Here is a 22,604-nt window from a genome sequence, read left to right as displayed (position 1 = left end):
TAACATTACCATGACTTGGCATTCACCTTTTACTCTTTTCACTTAGAATTCAGAGTTTTTATCTCTCATAACTCTTATAATCAAATAACAGTACTCAAATGATCACACCACTAATCTTCAGGATGTTTATTACATCATACCTAAAAATATCAGATCCGATTTCTACTGAAAGGACGCCTCTACACTTAGGAAGAAACTGATTCTTAATTAACTTCTGTTTCTTTCTGAGAATATCCCCATCCCTCTTAGAGTTTCTGAGCACTTCTGTTATTTTTTCATTTATTTATCCTCACACGCGTGATACAGACATGCAGGAAACATTTTGTTGCTGGAGCAGATGGGGAGTGTAGGCACTGAGAAGGAAAGAGTCTTGTGATCACACACGAGACTTTGATAAAGGAGAACTAAACAGTGACCTCCCTGGACGTCAGGAGAGCAGACCTGGCCTCTTCAGGGATATGCCTGGAAGAGTCCCATGGCATAAGGCCCTGTAGCAAAGAACGGCCCAAGAAAGCTGGTTAATATTCAAGGATCATCTACAAGCTCAAGAGCAGCCTTTTGAGCAGGACTCTCTAACGAGTCCAGAAGAAAAGCCAGGAGGCATAAGTGGATGAACGATGAGCTCCTGACAAAATCCAGTCACAAAAAGGAAGCATACAGAAGGTGGAAGCAGGGACAGGTAACCAGGGAGGAACACAGAAACACTGTCCAGGCATGCAGAGACACAGTTAGGACAGCCACAGCCCAACTGAAATTGGATCTCGTGAGGGATGTCAAAGGCAACAAGATGGGATTCTGTAAGTACAAAAGTGACAAATGTAAGACAAGGGAAAATGTGGGCCCATTGCCCAATGAGACAGGGGACCTGGTTAGACAGGACATTGAAAAGGCAGAAGTACTGAATGCCGTCTTCGCCTCCATCTTTACCAGCAAGGCCAACCTTCAGGAATCCCAAGCTCCAGAGCCCAGGAGAAAATCTGGAGCAAGGCAGTCGTTCCCTTGATGGAAAAGGATCAGGTCAGGGGATACATAAACAAACGGGACAGAGAATTCCACAGGCTCTGATGGGATGCACCTACATGTGATGAGGGAGCTGGATGATGTCATTGTGAGGCCACTCTCAATAACCTTTGAATGATCATGGCAACTGGGAGAGGTGCCTGAGGAGTGGAGGAAACAAGCATCACTCATCTTCAGAAAGAGCAGAAGGAGGACCCAGGGAACTATGTGACTGTCAGCCTCACCTTGATTCCTGGGAAGACGGTGGAGCAACTAATCCTGGAAACCACACATCTGACAGACAAGAAGGTGATCAGGAGCAGGCAGCACGGATTCACGAAGGGGAAATCATGCTTGACCAACTCAGTAACCTTCTACAATGAAATCTACAGCTTGGTAGATGAGGGGAGAGCAGTGCATATTCCGCACCTTGACTTCAGTAAGGTTTTTAATGCAGTCTCACATAACACCCTCATAGACAAGCTGAGAAAGTACGGGCTGGACGAGCTGATTGTGATGTGGACCGAAAATTGGTTGAACACTCAGGCCCATAGGGTGGTTATCGGTGGCACGAAGGCTAGCTGGAGGCCAGTAACTAGCAGTGTACTCTTGGGATCAATACTGGGTCCAATCCTGTTCAACATCTTTGTCAACAATCTGGATGATGGGGTAGCACATACCCTTAGCAAGTCTGCTGATGACACAAAACTGGGAGGAGTGGCTGATACAGCAGAGGGTTGTGCTCCAGGGGGACCTTCACAGGCTGAAGAAATGGGCTGACAGGAATCTCATGTAGTTCAACAAGTAATGCAAAGTCCTGCCCTTGGGGAGGAACACCAGTACATGTTGGGAGACAACTGTTTGGGAAAGCAGCTTTGCAGAAAAGGACCTGGGGGTTCTCACGGACACCAAGTTGAACATGAGCTAGCAATGTGGCAAAAAAGGCTAATGGTATCCTGGACTGTATCAGGAGAAGTGCTGCCAGCTGGTTGAGGGAGGTGGTCCTTCCCCTCTACTCAGCCCTGGTGAGTGGAGCCCTGGGGAGCACCTGGGGTGCTGTATCCAGTTCTGGCTCCCCAGTACAAAAGCGATGCAGAGCTACTGGAGAAAGTCCAATGAAGGGCCACTAAAATGTTTAAGGGACTGGAGCATCTCACATATTAGGAAAGTCTGAGAAACCTGGGACTGCTTCGCCTAGAGAAGACAAGGCTCAGGGAGGATCTTCTTAATGTGTACAAATATCTGAAGGGAGGCTGTAAAGACAGAGCCCAGTGACAGGACAAGTGGCAATGGGCACAAACTGAAACACAGGAAGCCCCCCCTGAACATGAAGAAACACTTTTTACCTCTTACAGTGACTGAGCACCAGCACAGGTTGCCCAGAAAGGTTGCAGAGTCTTCAACCTTGGAGATACTCAAAAGCCATCTGGACACAGTCCAGGGCAATCAGCTCTAGGTGGCTCCGCTTGAGCAAGTGGGTGGACAAGATCACCTCCAGAGGTCCCTTCCAACCTCAGCCATTCTGTGATTGTGTGTTTCCTAAGTCCCAGTTTATCTGCTTAGCCTTTGGACCATCCTTCTGCACTGAAACTTCACTTCTTCACTTGCACTTCCTACTGACTAAAATTATGCGATTTGTGACACAGAATCTTATTCTGCAAAATTATCGCTATACCAGCCATTTTTACAAAATTGTGTATTTCCTTTACAATTACCCTTACAATGCACCAATTTAAGTTAGTTTCAGTAACCCATAAGTAATCCATACTCTGGATACATGCCAAAAATACCTGAATTGCTTAAATTTACAGACAGCAGTTTGAAATGGTTCTGTTCTAATGCCATTCGAGCATTAAGCTGTCACTACAATGTACTCTGAAACGTGTAAGTGAGCCTATCACTATCTATAGCAGTTGTTTCTTCAGTGATGGGAAAACAGGATTATCTGAAACTACTTTATACAACCGAAATAATAATCAAGAGAGGTTCAAATCTACTGCAGTCAGTTATCAGCCTAGCTCGCTATTTCAACTGCCAGCAGAGCTCGAAGTGGGGTATCTGAGAACATAAAATGGAATCTGTTATAGCTGGTTATTGCCACAGACAACCAACGATTTTCTCTTAAATATCAAATTTCACAGTGTCTCAGCTTTTCACACAGGCCAGCTACTTACAATTTCTCAATTAACTGCTTTTCATCCAGTGCACCTGGGAGGTCTCTTTTATTTCCAAGGACTAACACCTGAAAGAAATCATTCATATTCGTGTTAAACCCAGGACCAATAGAAGTTTATTTCTGTCTGTAACCATTTGTTGGCATTATTTTGGGTCTTGCAGCCAAGTATTTAGAACGCAATAGCAGACATATTCAAAATGACCAACGACTGTGGGAGCATCATGGAAATCCCACTCCTAGCCAGGGTCAGATGGCAGATGCACATCATCTGAAAACTGGATCCAATTATTTCTGGGTGTATCAGTATCAGAAGTCTCCCCGGAAGTGAATCTCTCAATTCTGGATGGCATTATGGGATGGTGTCAGACTGCACTAAGTGGATTCCTTCTGCATGCATCTAAGCCTGGAGGAGAGCATGTACCAGGTGTGCTCTAGCCACCCCACTAACACTCAATCCACAAGACCAGACCAATGTTAATCAAAAGTAGAGCCCCAGAAGTATAGGCTGGGTCCTCAAGACCCAGACATGATTCTCTCTACAGTTTTGCTCCCCTGCTTCTTAACATTGGCATACTATCAGCCAGGCATCCAAACGATGTATCACCCAAGCATCAGCCAAATGGCTGATTCCTCTCCTTCCCCTTTGAGTATCCATGGTAGAAATCAGAAGGGCAGCCATTAGGAATCAAATCTGAGAAATGCAGAAAATTTACTGAACTTAAAGAGTTCCTGCACAATACTTCAGGCCTGAAGTATATATTAAGGTCAGGCGAATGGGTTGAGCACATTCTAAGATAAAGCAAGCGACAGAAGGTTTTTCTAATTATGATTGCATTATTGTTCTCCAGATGCATTACAATTTCAAGTCAAGAAATTGTCCCATTATTTCCCATGAACTTGGAACACATTAGAACTCATTACTTGCAATCTCAGATTAATAAAGGTACCTTGAAACCTGTAATGCCAAAGCCCAAGTACAATAAATTGAAGGAAGTTCAATACTAGTTACTACCTATGAAATGAAAATAAGTAAACAATACATTACTGCACCTTGGAAATTACTCTGCTGGTGAGGCTGGTCAATTGCAATGTGATATTATAACATATAAAAGGAAAGGAACTTAATTAAATAGTCCTGAATATAGGACAGACCTATCATTTGAGGAAGGAAAAGCGTGAAGTAAAACAAGATGTTAAGACAATACAAAGGACAGACAATGTCACTCGCCATGAACAGCGTGACTGTAGGTTCCTGTAGGATTTGTTCAATATGTACTTAACACAAAAAAATGCAAGAATAATGGCAAACTTCATAAAAAAGATGGATAGTCACTTGAAAAGTCTCCTTCAAGAACGGATGTGTGAGAACTTCTTTTCACAATGCCTTCATATTGGTTGTCTGTCTACTCATCCTCAGATAACTTCGATTGCTTGCACTGGCCAAATGTCCAAATATTTGCTTACAAAAAAACCGGCCAAGCAAGAGCCATCAAGTTGTGAGTAACTTCTTCCTGATTTGTATGTACCATTATTTTCTTTCTTACAATAAAGGTATGAACTCTTGCTTGGTGACGTCAGCATCCAAGATCATTGTAAACCTCACTGATTCCTACCAGCTCTCAACTGGCAGATTACATTTAATTAAACAAAATTAGTCTCCACTTCCACAATACCTCACTAGAATTTCAGCAGAATATACTATCCTTGACAATTCCTGCTGGTGAACAGAAGCACATTTGCATTTTTTCCACACAGTTTAGTTTGAAAAACTAAAAAGTCTAGACACAGAAAAAGTCAAGCTCCTCCACCGCCTCTGGAAGCAGAGGACACTATTTGACGTTAGTGTCTACCAGCCTTCGGAAGGACAAATCTCATATGCCTTAAGCTACTGCCAGAAACCTATCTGCGTCACTGGTTCAAACCCAGCCAACAAGGGGACCGACTGGAAGTAATTACTGTCTGATAATGCCACATGTGAAAATGAATTTTTTCCAAATCTATTCTGACCTTTAGACTAGAAAACGTACAAACACACAGCAGCACTTGATAAGATGCTGAGTCCTCTAAAAAAAAAGTCACAATAATTTTTGTAAGAGCGCTCAGTTGTATCAAGGCTGCACCATATTTAAGCTATTATTTTCAAGAATCCAGAGGAACGAATTAATGAGGATTTAGGCTACACTGTCTACATTCAGGTAAGAATAATAATCAAAATACTTACTGGAATTCCATGCAATTGTGGTTTATCTATCAAACTGTGTAGCTCATTCTTTGAAGCTTCTACTTTTTCTAAGTCTGCTGCATCCACCATGTAACTGCAATGGGAATATAGTTATTTATGGAATTGTCCATTACTTGCATAAAGTTGCATTAAAACATCCAAAATGTGGCAAATGCATTTGCACTGACAACAGCATTAAAGCAGCCCTGAGTTGTATAAGCCTTGCATTTTTTAATACAGGAAGTCACAGAATTAAATATGGGCTGTGGGGAAAAAATGGCCTGGAACATGCAATTATTTGTACACTGGGGTTGCTGGATGTGTAAAACACACTACTTTCATTGTGCTGTGTCTTCTTATGTGATGCAGGCAGACGGAAGAAAAGCATATCTATATTCATAATATATATTTTAAAATACATTTTCTATGGGCATACACAAGAAAACTTACACAACTGCATTGACTCCTCTGCAGTAACGCTCCCACATGCTTCGAAACCTTGGCTGACCTCCAATGTCCCATACCTGGAAAAGATAAGCACAGCCCAAGCCCAAAATTTTTTGAACAACACAGTACTAACACACCAGAGTAAAAAAACTCTTACATGCAGCACACAGGTTGTATTAACAACACCTAAATGTAGGCAGTTTTTTAAGTGACATTCCTCAAGAGACTGGTCTTCTCAGCCCGCTCCAGTCAATGGAGGAGGACAGGCACATTCACAGGGCAAGTCAGGCCCATGACCTTAGCAGCTCCAAAAGTCCATTTGGAGAATTCTACCTTTTCCCACTCACTGCAAGAAAAGTCTTCTTCAGATACCAAAGGGAATTCTGCAAATACACAGTCTAAAACCCAAAAAGAATAGCATCATTGTATGAAAACAGTTATGAAGCTGCATTTTTTATGAGGCATGGGAGACCCAAATTAAGAATGCATGAGGCTTTCAGCAGGATAAGGACAGATACTAAGTAAATAAAGAGGTGGTCGGAGAGCAGATGGAGCTCCAATACCTCCATGCTCTCCTATTTGCTCATCAAATGTGTTTTAAAAGACACATGGATTAACTGATCAGAACCAGCAAGGAAACGATAATGTAGGGTAGGCCTGAAGTGATTAATCAGTGAATCTTAAGGAAAGGAAGCTCAAATTTGGCCTGGGATTTCATAAAGCTCCAATCCTGCAAATACTGGTGCATGCTATTCGTGTCTAGCAATCCCACCGAATTCCTTACCACGAAAAGGCTAGCACATTATTTTACTGTACAGGAGTTACTTATTCTGCTTTGCTTGCAAAAATTCAGTATTTTTGGTGGATGACAATAATTTTGTTTCAAAACTGTTTCCAAGATCAAAACACCAGGGAAAGGACCTAAATCATGCAGGCACAGGCTGCATGATGATGTAGCTGTTGCAGCTACATCCAAAGATAGTTGTGTTACAAGTGACACACCTGTCACAATAGTGATTGACATAGAATAACAGAAAGAATGGATTTGTTCCTATGTCAAATACAAAAAGAAGAAATTATTTCTTATTTTAATCAGACTTAGCTATCAAAACAATAGGTAATGTATACCAGATATAGGAGGCATATCCATTACAGCACAAACTAAATTTGGAAGTAACATACACAGAAGCAAATTTTCTTATGAGTTGTTTTCACATTTCTACTTTATAATCCAAATGTATTAAACCTGCTGTGGCAATAAAGACTTGCACAAAAGAGCCAGACTTAATAGATCCTTAGCACAAGGCCTTTTTTCAACTAGTGTGGACTGTATTTTTAATTCCACAACCCATAAATCATATTTATGTACCAATTTCTCTATACTTTTTAACACCTTATGTTCATATTTTAGAAAGAAATATTTCCCAGTTCACCATTAAAATCATTCCCTGCTTGATAACTTACTGTTCCTTCTGGCATAAAATTAGTTTATCACCTAAATGCAGATTGCCTTTGATCCCCTTTACAAGATCAACAATTCTACACACTAAAGAGACTTGAGTGAACTTCTGACCATGAACTTGGTATTAATTATTATCTGCACTGACATGTGAAGCACTGTTTCAAAAGTCTTAATAAAATAAGCCTTTTATTTTAAAAGCTTGAAAGAGATGCGTACACAGTTCAGTATTATAGTTAGATGACAAACCTCACACCAACACTAATTATTCCAATAACTCATCAGGACCTTGAAACGATCAGTAACCATCTGGTGCACATCTGTGTGTCTAGAAAAAGAAACCAGATTATTTTCTTCGTAGATCAGAGAAGAAAGAAGGGGAAAGAGGACAGGGAAGGCAGAAAAATCTACCAGATGATGTAGTCTGGACTAATAAGAAAACAAATAATACAAGATAAAGAAGTACTGGTTTTGTCTTTGTTTGATGGTATACTATATCTACACTGTATTAAATTGCACTGCAGAACAAGTATTCTAGTTAGGAGAAGGAGTCACCCTGAAACAATAGGAAGATAAGTCATTTCCAGTCAGTTTCCCCAACAAGACTTACAGTCATTCACTGAAGTACAATATGGAGAACAGAAGATAGACTAGGTGTTTTTAACAGTGCTTGGGAACACAATTTACATCAATATATAAAGTTATCATTATCTGAAATAGGGAAAGAATATAAATGCATTAAATAAATAAAAAAAATCCTCACCTCTTTGCCTATGAAATTAAAATGGTGCTAGTAGTAACTTTCTAATACTCTATTATATTGAATAGCCAATGACAGAGTTAACTACTTTATTCAAAAGACAAATCTCTGCCCCAAACCATTTCCACTGCACATGACTGAACAGACAGAACTGTGAGAATACAAGAGGCACCCAAGAAGGACAGAGGAGAGGTCTTAGCGTCAAAGAAGTTTTCTTGCACGAGCCTTGCATGTTTTGTACATCACCTATCTTGTGTCCCAGTATTTAACACACAGGTGAAAGATATATTCTGGGTGTGAACTGGAAGAGGCAGGAGACTACATCTTAACAGCAGAATAAACAGCTAGCTATAAAAAGGATATTTCTTGTGGAGAAAGATGTGTACAACAACACATTTGTGTATCGATGTCAACACATGGGTTCAGTACCTACAATCTTGCAGCAGTAAGCGAAGCCTAGACAGCTATTCAGCTGACCAGATGTAAGATCTTCTTTAGGATGACAGAATTACGCCCTAGGCTTGATGGTACTGACTAGAGCTCCTCCGACTATTACCAGAGGAGTTTAACCCTTATTGCAGACATATAGCTGTTTACATTCAGGCATCTTTATTTGCAAGCCGAATCCAACACTACAAATACTTGAACTCAGGAATGTATGTTTCTGCTTGGAAGTATTCAGAAAATATCAGCCATAAAACCTAACCTGAACAAACAGATGAAGAAATTCTAAACACAGAAGAGGATTTGCGCAGAATAAGGTAGCACCAGCAACATCCAACACCATGTTGTACACAGACAAATCCATGTGCACTGGGATGCGACTAACGAGCTCAAGCATACACAGCAAGTGTTCATAGCCAACTCAATGTGCAATGACAGGGAGTAACTGGAAAACAAGGGATTCATTTCCCTCAACTTCAGTCACCTAGAATGTAGGCATCCAATCCAAGTGACTAAAATCTCTCTGTGGCTACTGAAGAGATCAGAAGGCACCCACAGGAGGAAATGACTGCATCCCTCTTACCCACCTTGCCTACCAGGTGAACCATTCTTGGAAAGCACCCACTGCTCTCCACCAAGTTTAGACATCCTGCTCAGGGTGGCTTCCTCCTTTTCACCTGGCAAAGCTCAGGGCAGACAAATCCTGAACAGTCACCTATTCTAGACCGGAATCTTCAACCAGTAATATTCAGCTTCCCCATCTAACAGACAGGAAAAATAAACACAGCTAAATCATATAACCTTAAAATTTTTAATAAATTGCCCCGCGGGTACAAAATTATAAAACCTTACCTGTAGTACCAGCCACGTAACCTATTATGGAAGTTAGAATACCTTACTACCTTAAAATACTTACTACTTCTCTATTATCCTATACTTTGAAATGCTTTTACAGTTGCTTTTGAAGTTGAAAAAAATATGCCACATGGCTACATTTTCTGCTGGCAATACTTCCCAGAACACTATGTTCTTTGAAATCAGTCTTGGTCCTTTAAAGAATGCTGTTGTCTCTCCTCACTGGCAATAAAGTCTGACTTTTGAACATTTTTTGCAACTAGGTATTTTATTATAGTCACGTCAGACAGAAAAAACACTATATGCACACTTCACAGTTTATAATTATTTAATTTAATCATAGCACTTTCACTAAAGAACAGGAAATGGACTTAAGACTTTCAACACAAACTGGCTGAGTATCTTCAACTCCTAAAAACAAACGCAGAGACAATTTAATGGGAGGGATTATTTCTCAACGACGAGGGTATATTTGCCATTTTATCAGAGACAAAAGGTACAATGTTGGAAAGATCAACAGGTGGATTTTAAACAGGGCACAAAAGCAAAGTCTGTTCTCAGAAACCATTTTCAGAACCTTGTGCTGCTTACCTAAACGTTGTGTGCTAGGACAGGAGAGTACCAGGGGACCCAGCTTCAGAGATGAGACTGTAATCCTCTGAATCAAGACGTAACACACCTCTACATAGAAGGACCCAATCCATTCTAGCCTCAATACTGTGTCTTCCCCAAAGCAGAAAGCCCTGATTCTGCATGACCATATGAAATCCTTTGTACCCTTTTTTCACATATTCATCAATCAGTCTCTAGACACTAAATTTCAAGAGATTCTGGTGAGAGTAGGCATACAGAAGTTAAAAACTGTAAGCAGAACCTGCACTTGGAAGACTAAGGGCAAGGAGACCAGAGGCAAGGACACTGCTAGCTCAAAAAAGCCGATCAATAAAATGATTATTAATTTTGCTTGTCCTTGAAGAACATACAACGATGAAAGCAAAAATTAGTGTTTGCTCAATAGCAGAGAAAAGCCAGGAGGATGTGCAACAGTGTGGATGCTGGGAAAAGGTAATCTAATACTGGTAGATTAGACAAGCAAAGGACATTCTCCCACTGCAGATTTAACCCCACAGAGCAGCTCCCTGTCACTCTACTCGTGCGTCCCCCTTGCCCTCTACCTCTCAAGTCTGAGCAATCTTGACAAATTCCCAGTGTTTATCAATGAGACAAAGCTGCTGAGGACAGAGCTGACCACAGGCAGCATTTATGGTTCCCAGGTGTCCCGACAGCATGTTGAAATTAGAGCCTATATTTATATAAGCTGCACATAACTTCAAGCTGCGAGTGGATAGAAAGAAAAGACCAGAATCCTAAAGTATCCATACCAACTAGAGTGATGATATGAAACACACAAGTTCAGAATTCTTCATTTGGACACATGGAACCAAATGCACCAGCACAAAATGGATAATAACCAGGTAGAGGTGCAGTACAAAAAGCCTGAGCAGTTCACAGACTAAATACATGTTTTAACAGTGTTGCAGATCTTAAATCAGCATGTACTAGCAGAAGCATCTTATGTTCAATTTTGGAAGTATGTACTGCCCTGTCCTCGGTGTCAGGGAGGCTCCTATATTGGTTTTGAGCATCTATCTATAGAATAGACAGAGACAAATTTGAAAAAGTCCAGATGAGAAAAGAAAGGGTGAGAAGAAATTTTTAAAATACGACCTATAAAAACGGGAGGGGGGAGCAAAGTCATAATGTTCCCCAGGAAATGGCTGCCAGATCTAGAAGAAAAAAGAAGCTCAATTTGTGATGACAGCAACTCATGTCAGATATTAGGAAAAAAGCTTTCTAACACTTGTGAGTGAAAGAACATTGTACAAAACAAGGGATACTGCAGAATCTTCTTCGTGGAAGAACAAATTTTAAGATACAATTACCTAAGATATTTGGGTGAATATCTGACTCACCTCAGAGAACGAGTTTGGTTTAGATAATTCCTTGAGATCGACTCTTGGTCCTCGCTTTTAGGAGTCCTAAGAGTTACTCTGCATGACTGGTGAGACATTCAACACTGCTCGTTCTGACTCAGGACACCGGCTTCTGGCCCCATGTGCTTGTCCCGACCACTGCAGAGGTTCCTAACTCATGAAGTTGTCTCACAGTCTGCAGAGCACGACTCCCAACACAGTCTCCAAGTCTTCTCTTCCCCAAATTATCAGATGGGAGAGTGCTTTCGTACTTTTCCTTCTTAGTTGATCATTAAGTAATTCTGAGTATGTTCCATGCTTATTCTCTGAGCGACTCTCTAACCCTAATTTAATTAATTTTCACAGAATCACTGAGGCTAGCGGAGGCCTTTGGAGATTGTATGGTCCAGCTCACCCTGGTCAAAGCAAAGTCACCTAGAGCAGACTGCTCCAAGGATGGAGACTCCAGAACCTGCCTGGTCAACCTGTTCTAATGTTCAACCAGCCTCACAGTAAAAAAGCTTTTTCTTACAGTTTGAATGGAATTTCTCATATTTCAGTTTGTGCCCACTGCCACTTGTCCTGTCACTAGGCACCACTGAGAAAAGTTTGGCTACATCTTCTGGCTACATTGATGAGATCTCCCTGAGTTTTGTCTTCTCTAGGCTAAACAGTCTCAGAAATCTCAGTATCTCCTCATACGAGCGATGCTCCAGTCCCTTAATCATCTTCATGGCCCTTCACTGGACTCCCTCCAGTAGCTCCACATCCCTCTTGCACTGGGGAGCCCAGAAGCAGACACAGTACTCCAGATATGGCCCTACCAGTGCTGAGTAAAAGGGAAGGATCACCTCCCTTGACCTGCTATCAAGGCTATTCCTAATGCTGCCCAGGATGCCGTTGGCCTCTCCAGCTAAGGCACACTGATGGTCAATGGCCTTGGTGGCCACCAGGACTCTCAGGTCCCTTTCTGCAAAGCTGCTTTCCAGTCAGACAGCCTGTAGTGCTGCCTGGGATTGATCCTTCTCAGGTGCAGCACTTTGTACTTTAACTTCATAAGGGTCCTATTAGCCCATTTCTCCAGCCTGTTGAGGTCCCTCTGCATGGCAGCATAACCCTCCACTCGATCAGCCACTCCTCACAGCTTTGTATTACCAGCAGCCTTGTTGAGGATGCACCCTGTTCCATTATTCAGGTCACAAATGAAGACACTAAACTACCCCTGGGGTGTCTCACTAGTAACTGGACTTCCTTCTGTGGATCACAGCCCTTTCAAATCCAACGGTACAGTTCTTCCTTACATACCGCTATCATAAATCACTGGGATATCCCACAAAAATTCTTCTTTATAGAAATGACCACTTTGACAAGAAATCAGCCCAGATACTGCATGGCCTCTTCAGAGTGACCCAAGCCATACGGAATACCCAGTACTTGCTGAAACACTGCTGGAGCTACACAGGCAGTACACACAGAGTCTTGTATTACTGCATGACATGTGAGATGGTGACGTGACAGGCAAGATGTTTTTTAATTGCTGCTGAATAGCAGGATGAAGCATTACAACGCAGGAGGATGTTTGGAGACTTGGAAGCTCTACTACACAGAGGAGGGAGGAGTGCTGCAATGAAGGAAGCTGGAAGAAGAACACACAGAGACAGGATACTCCTACTCCTCCTCCTTCTCCCTCTCTGCCACATCAGAGCAAGCAGCAAGCAGCCTGGCTTCACCCTCCCGCAGCTCCGGTGGAAGGATGCTGGCCCCTAGCCAAGGTGACCATGGCCCAACCTCCGCAGCCCCAGCCTTGAGCAGCGGCTGCCGCCCACTGCTCACTCCAGGCTGCGACACCCCAGTGGGCTGCGGAAACTGGCAGGCGTGCTGCTTCAAGAAAAAGAAGTGCAAGAGCAAGGAAAACGAAGCTGCTGCATTGCCTGTGCGTATGCGTGTCTTGTGGTGCTCAGTTTCTTTTTTTATACCTGAGACTATCCTAAGACCATCACTGCGAGAACCAAAGGTTGATTAGTTGGAGCTTCACAATCATTTCAAATAACAGTTCGTGATGCCCGTCTTCTGAGGCTCTCGAAATTTGGTTAAAAGAAATTTTTTAGATAGTGTCTAGCTTATTGAACAGTAAATATCACCAAAGCAAAAACATTACTAATGCTGAGCTAATCCAAAAATAGAGCAATTCCGTCAAAATTGAATCACTCAGGAAACAAAACTTGCTTGCAATGCAAATCCCAAATTAATGCACTCGCAGATTTTTTTTGTCTTAAAAAAGTGATAGCCATCAGTTTCATTACAAACTTCATCAAGATGTAACAGATCCGTAACTTGTAGTACATTACGTATTTTGATGCTGGAAATCATCCTGTAATTTAATACTTCAACTACAACCTCAAAATCCATAAGTTTTCCCGTTTAGACTTCAAATGCTGCCTGGTAAAATCTTCCCTCTTTGCCTCCTCTTTTTTTGGAAATACATGGTGACAAATTTTATGAAATATACTAACAAACCAAAATCTGACAATTCGTGGTTAAAGCTGACAGCTTTACACAACTTCAGTTAAAGAGCACATGACATTGGCATTCTCCTACAAAATGTTTAGGCCTGCACAAATCAGTGTTTTTCTTTCAGTGTGGCTCAAATAAATACACACTCAAGCACGCTGATGATGGCATTTTTATATCAGATAAGAGATTAAATATGTGAAGAGATCCATTAGGTTCCGGAAACGACTGCCAAAAAGAAGAAAGTTGGCTCCTTAGTTCCTGTTGCCTTCTGGAATTGTATGTGATCTAGAGATAAAACTGTAGTCAAGAAAGCAGGCAGTGACACTGCACTACCATAGTACTCCCTTCTTAGTGGCCTACGCCAAAGCCTGGCAAAAACCAGACAAAGGGTTACTATCACGTACTTGTTGGTGCTGCAACTTTCTTTGCCTAATGTGATCAGTCTTAGCCTACCGGAACGCCATTTTTTCACTCGATGACCTCTTGACTCAGACAGTTTCTCAGCCTCACTCTTACAGTAAGTTTAACTGATTCTGTCTTGCAGTGCCCCCTGAGACCTTTGAAATAGGTCAGACGCAAGACATCTCTGCTTACCATGAAGATCATTCCTATCGTGTTTGAAGGACTTCACAGGTTTAGTAGTAACACTTTATCCAGGAATTTTAATAATAGCTCACAGTTTGATATTGTAATATTTCTATGAGAAAGCTAACTTTTTTTGTTGGGATAAACAGGTTAAAGAAAATTTCACCCTGAATCCTTACTGACTGGACTGCAAATAGTTCTTCAAAGGGTTCTAGCAAGAGGCACCCCTCTCACCATTCTTCAGTCATCAACCTATCCACAAATTATGTCATTCTGCTAACAGTAAAATAATTTTGGAAACTTTATCTAGCAATTAGGCTGTAATATTTTAACAGCTTACCTAGATAGAGGAATAGTAATACAGAATTACTTCACCTTGAAAGGCTTTTAAGGAGACAAGCATCTAGACACAAAAGCCATATTCCCCTACACCTCTTACTTTCACTGTACGCTGCTGTAGCAGAAACCATAAGAACTGGTTGAGATAAATCATTTTCCTGTGCAGACTGGCTTCCAAACCAAGTATCATTTCTGAAACTAATAAACATATTAATAATGTTAGCCCCTTATTCTTAACAACTATATATAACATGACTTCAGACATCAAAGTGTGAAACAAGGCACAGTTCCACAAAAACTCACACGCCTCCTTGCATGAACTTGATCTTGCAATATCATCTGTGCAGACAACTACAGCCAAACTTATTAGTTCTCTCTTTCACTTACTTGAACTATCCTGGCTCAAAAAATACTTTATTTTGAGGACTCTGTCTACCTATCAACAGCTTTCTCATTTTCTTCCACGTTTGACAATTCTGTAGCAGCACCAGGACAGCACTGCAACTATCCTTGCGCTTTCTCTACATGAACTCTAAGTCATGGTCTTATTGTTTCTATGCAAAAGACAGAAAACAAGGGAACTGAAAGGAAATTCCTGTTCCTGTGGATTATTTATGAACTATGGTTGAATGTGGTAACTTTTTTATTGACGGTGGCATCGGTGGATTTTTTTCATCAGTCGTAAAGCATGGCAGATGTGATGCAAAGTCTACGAAACTGACATTCAAGAATAATTAAAATAGAATCCTCTCCTGCATGAACTGGGAAGCATTGCTAAAGCTCAAGTGGAAGGTACTGCTTCAGCACAAATGTCCTTTTCTGTAAGAGAAGGAAAGGCTCAGGCAGGAGCACAAAGAACACCTGTATGCCTGAAAGAACAGTAAGAAAAATATACCTCTTTGAGTAAATGAAAACTTAGGACAGCTTGACGACTTAAACTGAAACGAACAGCTTTTGCTTGTGAGTGTGCATTCGCTGCTTTGTATCACAATGCTAATCACAATTTTGGCACTGGCCCTGTTCTCCTACACATCTGCAGGAGATCTGTAAGAGGTCAACAAAGCATGGGATAGCCTTAGGACGCCCTCGCACTTGTAAGGCAGTACCTCTGACATTCTTGTTATAAATACACTATTTGACTTGCTGTCATAGCATGTACATGTTCATTCATGTACAATAAACAGAATCTTGGGGGAGAAAATCTATGCAATTAGCACATCAATCAGCCTGTTCTTCTGATATCAATGCCCATTGACTTCTCCATAAATTCTCTTTCATAACTAATATGAATCACGAATTAATCATAAGGACTAGAAAACTTAACACCACCCAAAATTTGTAAATCTTAACAATACAGCATTAAATATTTATTTTTTTAAAATACTGTCACATCCATCCGAATCCACAGTCTACGTGTGCGTACTGAACACATAATGCTAGCAGCCCTCTAGCAACAGGCTGTGTTAGTTGTGCTTATAAGTTTGTAGCTACCAGAGTGGAAAGGTGAAGGAAAACTGTTTCTCTCACCAAAGGAGAGACTGCTTTCTTCCTGTTCAGATTCTGTGCTCTAAATATGGTGTTTTGCAGCCGTCTAAGTCAATCTATTGAGTCTGCCCCCAAAATGCATCGTTTTGCTTGTGTCTGTATCCTGCTTTCCCACACTGTGGTGGCACCAGAAATCATGCAGCTGTTTATCGAGCACACTACCTCGGTAACTTGACCGGTGAGAAACTAGCGTGGGGGCGGGTTTGGTTTGGTTGGTGCACTTTTTTAGAGGTTGCTTTCATTTAGATCAGTTGGCTGATATGGTTACCGCTTTGCCATGTGATCACCAGTGCTGATGGAAAAGGGGTGCAAGGGTGCACAGTCAGGGTTGAAGTAGAATGTAAAACCTCGCACCATGATCTACTTAAGCTGATTGTAAAAGCTGACCTTTACTCTCTGCCTGAGTTGGCCTGATTCCCTCTTAGGGTTCCAGAAAGTAAGTCGAGTTTGTCCCTAGCATGAGGAACACCACACTTTAGAAGTGTCACCATGGGCAGAAAAGCAGGTGTATTAAAAGACTATTTTGTGACTTACTTTTTTTTTTTTGAGGGGCTGGTTTTATTTCCCAAGATTCAGTTTGGAAAGCAGAATTTGGACCCCAAAGAAGAAAATATTCAAAAGATCTGATTTTGGTTAAAAAGGCACTCTTTTGGGAGAAGATAAACAGGAATGAGCCAAGCTACTGTTAGGCTGAAGTATGTTCTTTCTATAGCAGAGTTCAGCTCTTTGCTCAGCTGTGAGACACATTCAATAGAGCGACCCATGACTAGAATTTCTTTTTTTTTTTTCTCATTCACTGACAAACTCACTCCTGGACTAAGCAAGGGCATTTGTTGCTTCCTCTTTAAGGGATAGGAGTGGTACCTTGAGGAATGAGGTGTTTAGGGTTTGGCCTTTGTGTGTATATGCCGAGCAATGAGGCACAAAGAAACCACGCAGTGGAAGAGGGGAACACATTTGATGAGAAGAGGCTAACAGGCATGAGGAGAATTGGAGGGAAACTCCATAGCAAGGAAACAGAGGAAACAGATCTCCGCCGAACAGTACGCCTTCTTGTTATGCAGCATGAATACTGCCCTACTGCAATCAAAGCAGATGTTCCTGTAAATTGAAAATTCCCCTCATCAGCCTTACCCTACACGTAGTGTATGCACTACCACAAGCAGAGCTGGTCACAGACAAATGAACCAGCAGAGATGAGGGAGAGCTTGGATGATCTTGTATACACTGAGAACAGAGGTGAAGAAGGGCCAAGATGAGAAGTTAAACCTCATCATCGATGAAATTCTGTGTTTCTTCACCAGTCTCAAACATAGCATTCATAAGAACTAGCAGAGAGCATGATGAAATAACAGCCTCTGTTTACAAGAAAAAGCTGTGTAACTGTTACTCAGCAGAATGCACACCTTGTGCGCTCCTTCTGTCTCCTGAAAGAACCAGTTAGGTTGCCTTTCACTCCTTCCGATTCCCACATCTCCAACATAAACTGAGCACACAGGGTTGGCTGCAAGAATTACTGCTGAGAGGCTTCTGATTCTGGTCACCTATGTTTCACCCACATAAAGCGCAACTGATGCAAGCTTACTCCTTTTGCCATATCAATTTCCCTGTGTTTTCAGAGAGCTGCCCGTTGTGTAGAGTAATGCTAGTCTTGGCTACCTATACCAGTACACAAACTCCAAAGTTTAATTGGATTTCACTACCATTAAATTTACCATTATCATTAGTTCCTACACATTTACCTTACACTAGGCACATGAATACAAGGGTCTTCTAGACACACTACTAATAGTGAATCCCATGAAAACAATGCTAAAAATTTTGATCTTTGGGAATAAACTAGAATGAGAGCCACTGTACGCTCGCATTTGCAGGTGTTAGCAATTCAAGCAGCTCTCAACTCATCCCTGAAGAACTTATAAAAACCAAGACAAAAATTCTTTCTGCTTCCATTATCTGCACAGAGTGAGCGTGTTCTCCACTCAAAGTTTCAGAATTTTCACTCCTGTAACTCTTGTAGTATGTGCTTTTCTTGCCACAACATATTTTAACTAAAAAAAATAATAAAGGTGTAAAAATTTGTATTTTAAAACGTTAAATTGGACATTTTCTCCTACTAGGACACAAAAGCTCGTTGTTCAAGCATACAGAAAGGCATTCCCCACTGAAAAAAATCTCTACTGATTTTTTTGTATCCTGGAAGGACATGCTTTTTACTTCTCAGAAGTTTGGCCATGTTGCAATGAGTACTGTAGTGCTCGTTGCGTGACAGCTTGTTTTTTCTAAACTCACACACACCATCTGCACCAAAAACAAAGCTTAGGCTTCTATCAACCACTTACCTTTCAGGAACTGCATGAATTAAAAATGCTTACATGATGCTACTGTATCATCTTGCTCACTGGCTCTGTGAGAAGATTGAGGTCAGATTCTCTCCTGAAGTAGGCTCTAATCACGTACTTCTCATCATGATCATGCGCAAAGTTACAAAGTTGAGGCTACGCAAGCAATAACGATTCTCCTCCACTTTACTTTTACTCCATTTTACATTTAACTGTGTTTTCCTTTTAAGTCTTTTACAATCTTTACTGTGCACCTAGTTTTAAGATACTCACCATCATCTATTTTTGGCAATCTGCCAAAATTTCCTGGGAAGTTAAAATTAGACCATATCATGGGTAATGTTAAGAGTTTTTATTTCAGCCAAACCTGACATCAATTTCAAAAGGGTATATGGGAAGAAGAGTTGGAGTGATGAGAGGAAATAGTTGGGTGACATTAGGCTTTCCATTTCACCAGATTTTAAAAGACTGGCTTATTAGGCACTGTAACATACAAGCAGTTGTAGGGGAACCTATTGATTATTTTGCAAGCTTGTAACAGAGAAGTAGATACACAAGTGAAACGTACAGCTGAAGGCCCTAGGGCCATGCGAAGTTTTGAAAAAGTGTATCAAGATACTAACATCAGAAACAGGCAGTCACAGTAACTATATCCCTATGGTCATTTTAGGTTTTTTTAGTTCAGCTTTAACATCTCCCAATCAACAGAAGTCAATTATCCTTTTTATCACCCTTTACCTGCTCACTGTTTAGAGCACGTGGGTCGACAGTTAACTGCTTATATTCACATCACAGGTCATTTCAGAAGACCCTCCCTGGGTTTAGGAGTCATACCAAATCAGAGGAAAGAGACTATCTTTAGAACCAAGGGAGAAAGGAAAGGAAATGAAAGAAAAGGAAGGAAGAGTCAAAGTAAAGGCAGAAACCTATATAACCTTCACCTAATTTTAGACAGAAGTTATGAATTTGATCTAGACTAATCAACCAGGCTCCCAGCATAATCAAACAACAGAGAGAGCCTTAATGCTACAGGACTGATTTATTTCTATTTTGATGCCTATGGCATGAATCACAACCAAACTGGCATCATCTGTATTTCTCTATGGGCCTAAGAGATGGTTCCCTGACAATTGACTTATATCAGATGCTCTGTTTCCATGTAGTTTACATTATAGCTAAACTGCACTCTCCACTGAGATGCATAAGTTAGGAGTAAAGTTGCTGCAGGCTTCACTTACAGTTGTGAGAGGGACAGAGAGAGAAGAGAAGACAGAGGCACCTCCAGGAGTCAAATCAGCTCCCTTAATCTCTCAGAATTTTATGACCTTTCTAAGCCAAAAGAGTGCAACAAAGCTTCTGCCTGGCACAGATATCATGAAATCAAACAGATCAATGAAACGGAGACATATACAACTATATGCTTTAAAAAAGTTATTATTGAGCTAGAAAAAAAGATAAATAACCCTATCATCCTAAAAGAAATTTCCTGTGCTTTCATATTCCGAGCTGAAATCACTTTGTCTATTAGTTACCCACTCTGTATTAATTCAAACATGTACACCTACCTTTATGGTAACATTTCCTTTTGTTATTTTTCTCATATTGAAGCCTACTGTAGGAATCATATCTTCTGTGAACTGCCCCGACTAGAATACAAACAAAAAAAAGATACTTATTATAAAATAGTTGATACACAGTAGATGACTTTCTCGTTTGCAATCTAAAATTTTTATTTTACAACACAGTAAAATATCAAATTAATTTTCTACAAGAGCACTGGCCAGCACTTCAATTAATGCACTGTGACATCAAGAAAGACCATTCATTTCAGTCCCTTTAAACGATCTTTTATTCTCCTCAGCAACAAAGATCACCCCAGAAACCACGAGATTTCGAATAATTCTTCATCTTCAACAGCAGCTACATGCCTGACAGTGCACACATTGCCACCAGCTACCTCTAGTGCCATTGTTGGTCTCTGTACGCTTTCTGCAACTTCTCTGTTCACTCTTTGTGACAGAGTGAGAATACACTATGCCTCCAGTCGTATTCACAAACTAAGATTAATTATTTTTAATCTGGGACTTTAAAAGCTGTATAACCTTCGACAGTTACTTGATCCTCTCACAAGATTTTGGGGTTTTGAATCGGATCCTTCAGGCAAGAATCAATTACTTGCTCAACCTTCCCTATGGGAACCTTCTTGCTAAAATCTGTACTATACGTCTCCCCCATCTTTTGGTTCTGGAAGTCTCTTTTTTTCCTCCTCTTTCCTTGCTTCAGTGACTTGTCAACAGCAGTAGGAAAAAACAGTGAAGACAAATGCACCTGCAGTTTCATATAGATACATGTATCCAGCAGTGACAGAAGTCTTTAACTGAATGGAGTAAGACAAAGCCAACCAGTAACCATCTCCTGTAGCAGGTACTGGCCCAATTTGTTAAAATATATAGCACGCTTATTTGTGGAGGACAGACATATAAACACATATGCACACATAAACCTTGAGAATGTAGCATCGTTACTCAAGCACAGGAATGCCTGGAGAAACAGCCAGCCAAATCAGGACACTATTGTTGAAACAAACTCACAGAAAGTCAGGATTCCACTTTTGTTAGCAAATTATACACCATATGTAACATGCTAAACAGGGAGACAAAAACAAAACAAAAAAATCCCACCACCATAACTGGTCTGGTATTGGGGATAGAATCCAAAGCATCAGTGTCCCCTTTACTGGTCTTTAGTCTTTTCCTCCAAAAATTTTCCATTCTGGTTGAATGGAACCACCTATAAAGAAGGTATTATGTGTAAAGTTCTTTATTTTCCCACACAATGAAAAAAAATAAAGTAATATGTTGCATTTTTTGCCAGCATTAGTCCAAGGACTCTGATTACTGTGTTTTGTTAAAAGCGCTGTAAGCTCCATGAAGTAAAAGAACTGTTCCATTTTGCTTGCTAAGGAAGTTTTACATGACAAATTACCTATTTTTGTGAATATTCAAGATGTGCAAACAAGTTTATTGTCGTATCTCAGTAAAGAAGAGATTACATCTGACACAGGTGAAAAGAACTGATGCTATGAAGTTTGCAATGTCCTCTTTAAATGTTGTTGAATATTGAACTGATAACAAAAACTGCCACAAACCCTTACCACAACGACCATAGGCCAGATTCTACTCCAGTACATCAGCGCACATTCATAGTAAAAGGCAGTGACGTTATCCAAGGTTTCCACTGGTAACAGAGGACTAAATATGGCTCAGGCTCTTCAGGGAGGAGATTATCTCAAAGGATGTTTATTCAGTGTTAGCATGATAGGATCTCTGTATACTATTGCAAATTGGAAAAAAATAGTAATTTCCTACCATTTGTTCTTATGACCCACTGCAGTTTGCATTTTAAGTAGCCACTATTTTGTGACGTTTATTTTCATCTCGTCACCCTCTAGCCATATACACACAAACACACATGGAGTTCCCAATCTATTTGCCATCCCCTAGCAACTGTATTCAAAAATGAGCTATTATTCATTGCCTTACTCCCAAATCCTTCAGCCACCCTCCTTCAGTGATTATTATGGTGTCTCATCTCCAGACTGAAAGATCCAAAAGCTACAAAACTTGCAATCTGTTACACTCCTCAAGTCAGAAAACATGGATGCCTTCTAGAATAATCTTAAATTACATGTTTGCTGGCAAAATCAGACCTGCAGTAACAGCAGTGCTCTGGTGTTCAAGGTATTGGCACAAGAGAGACAAACACATACAAGATGCCATCCCACAGGTAGTGTACTATAACTGAGTGGACAATCATTTACGCACACAAAGTCCTATACCACACACTACTGTTAGAGGTCTCAGAACTGCTGTGTTCTTCTTTGATGTGTTCATTAAATCAATCTAAGAAGCAATATAATGTGTCTTGCCTTTTGCCCCTTCCTCA

The 22,604-nt window shown here is 40.7% G+C and overlaps 1 protein-coding gene across 2 annotated transcripts in view; it reads right to left on the bottom strand.

Annotated features, from left to right (window-relative positions):
* The window catches only part of LOC104330050 (ADP-ribosylation factor-like protein 8B), a 28,838-nt gene that overhangs the window by 4,535 nt on the left and 1,699 nt on the right, over positions 1–22,604 (bottom strand). For both annotated transcript variants that reach the window (XM_075429165.1, XM_075429164.1), the window contains exons 2-5: positions 20,225–20,305; positions 5,847–5,920; positions 5,397–5,490; positions 3,174–3,241 (exon numbers count right to left, since the gene is read on the bottom strand). In XM_075429165.1, coding sequence (XP_075285280.1) covers positions 3,174–3,241; positions 5,397–5,490; positions 5,847–5,920; positions 20,225–20,305 — 317 coding nt within the window. The remainder of the gene's footprint in view (positions 1–3,173; positions 3,242–5,396; positions 5,491–5,846; positions 5,921–20,224; positions 20,306–22,604) is intronic.

Source organism: Opisthocomus hoazin, chromosome 8 (assembly GCF_030867145.1).
Source record: "Opisthocomus hoazin isolate bOpiHoa1 chromosome 8, bOpiHoa1.hap1, whole genome shotgun sequence".
Lineage (NCBI taxonomy): Eukaryota > Metazoa > Chordata > Aves > Opisthocomiformes > Opisthocomidae > Opisthocomus > Opisthocomus hoazin.
This window is presented reverse-complemented; position numbering and strand designations above follow the sequence as displayed.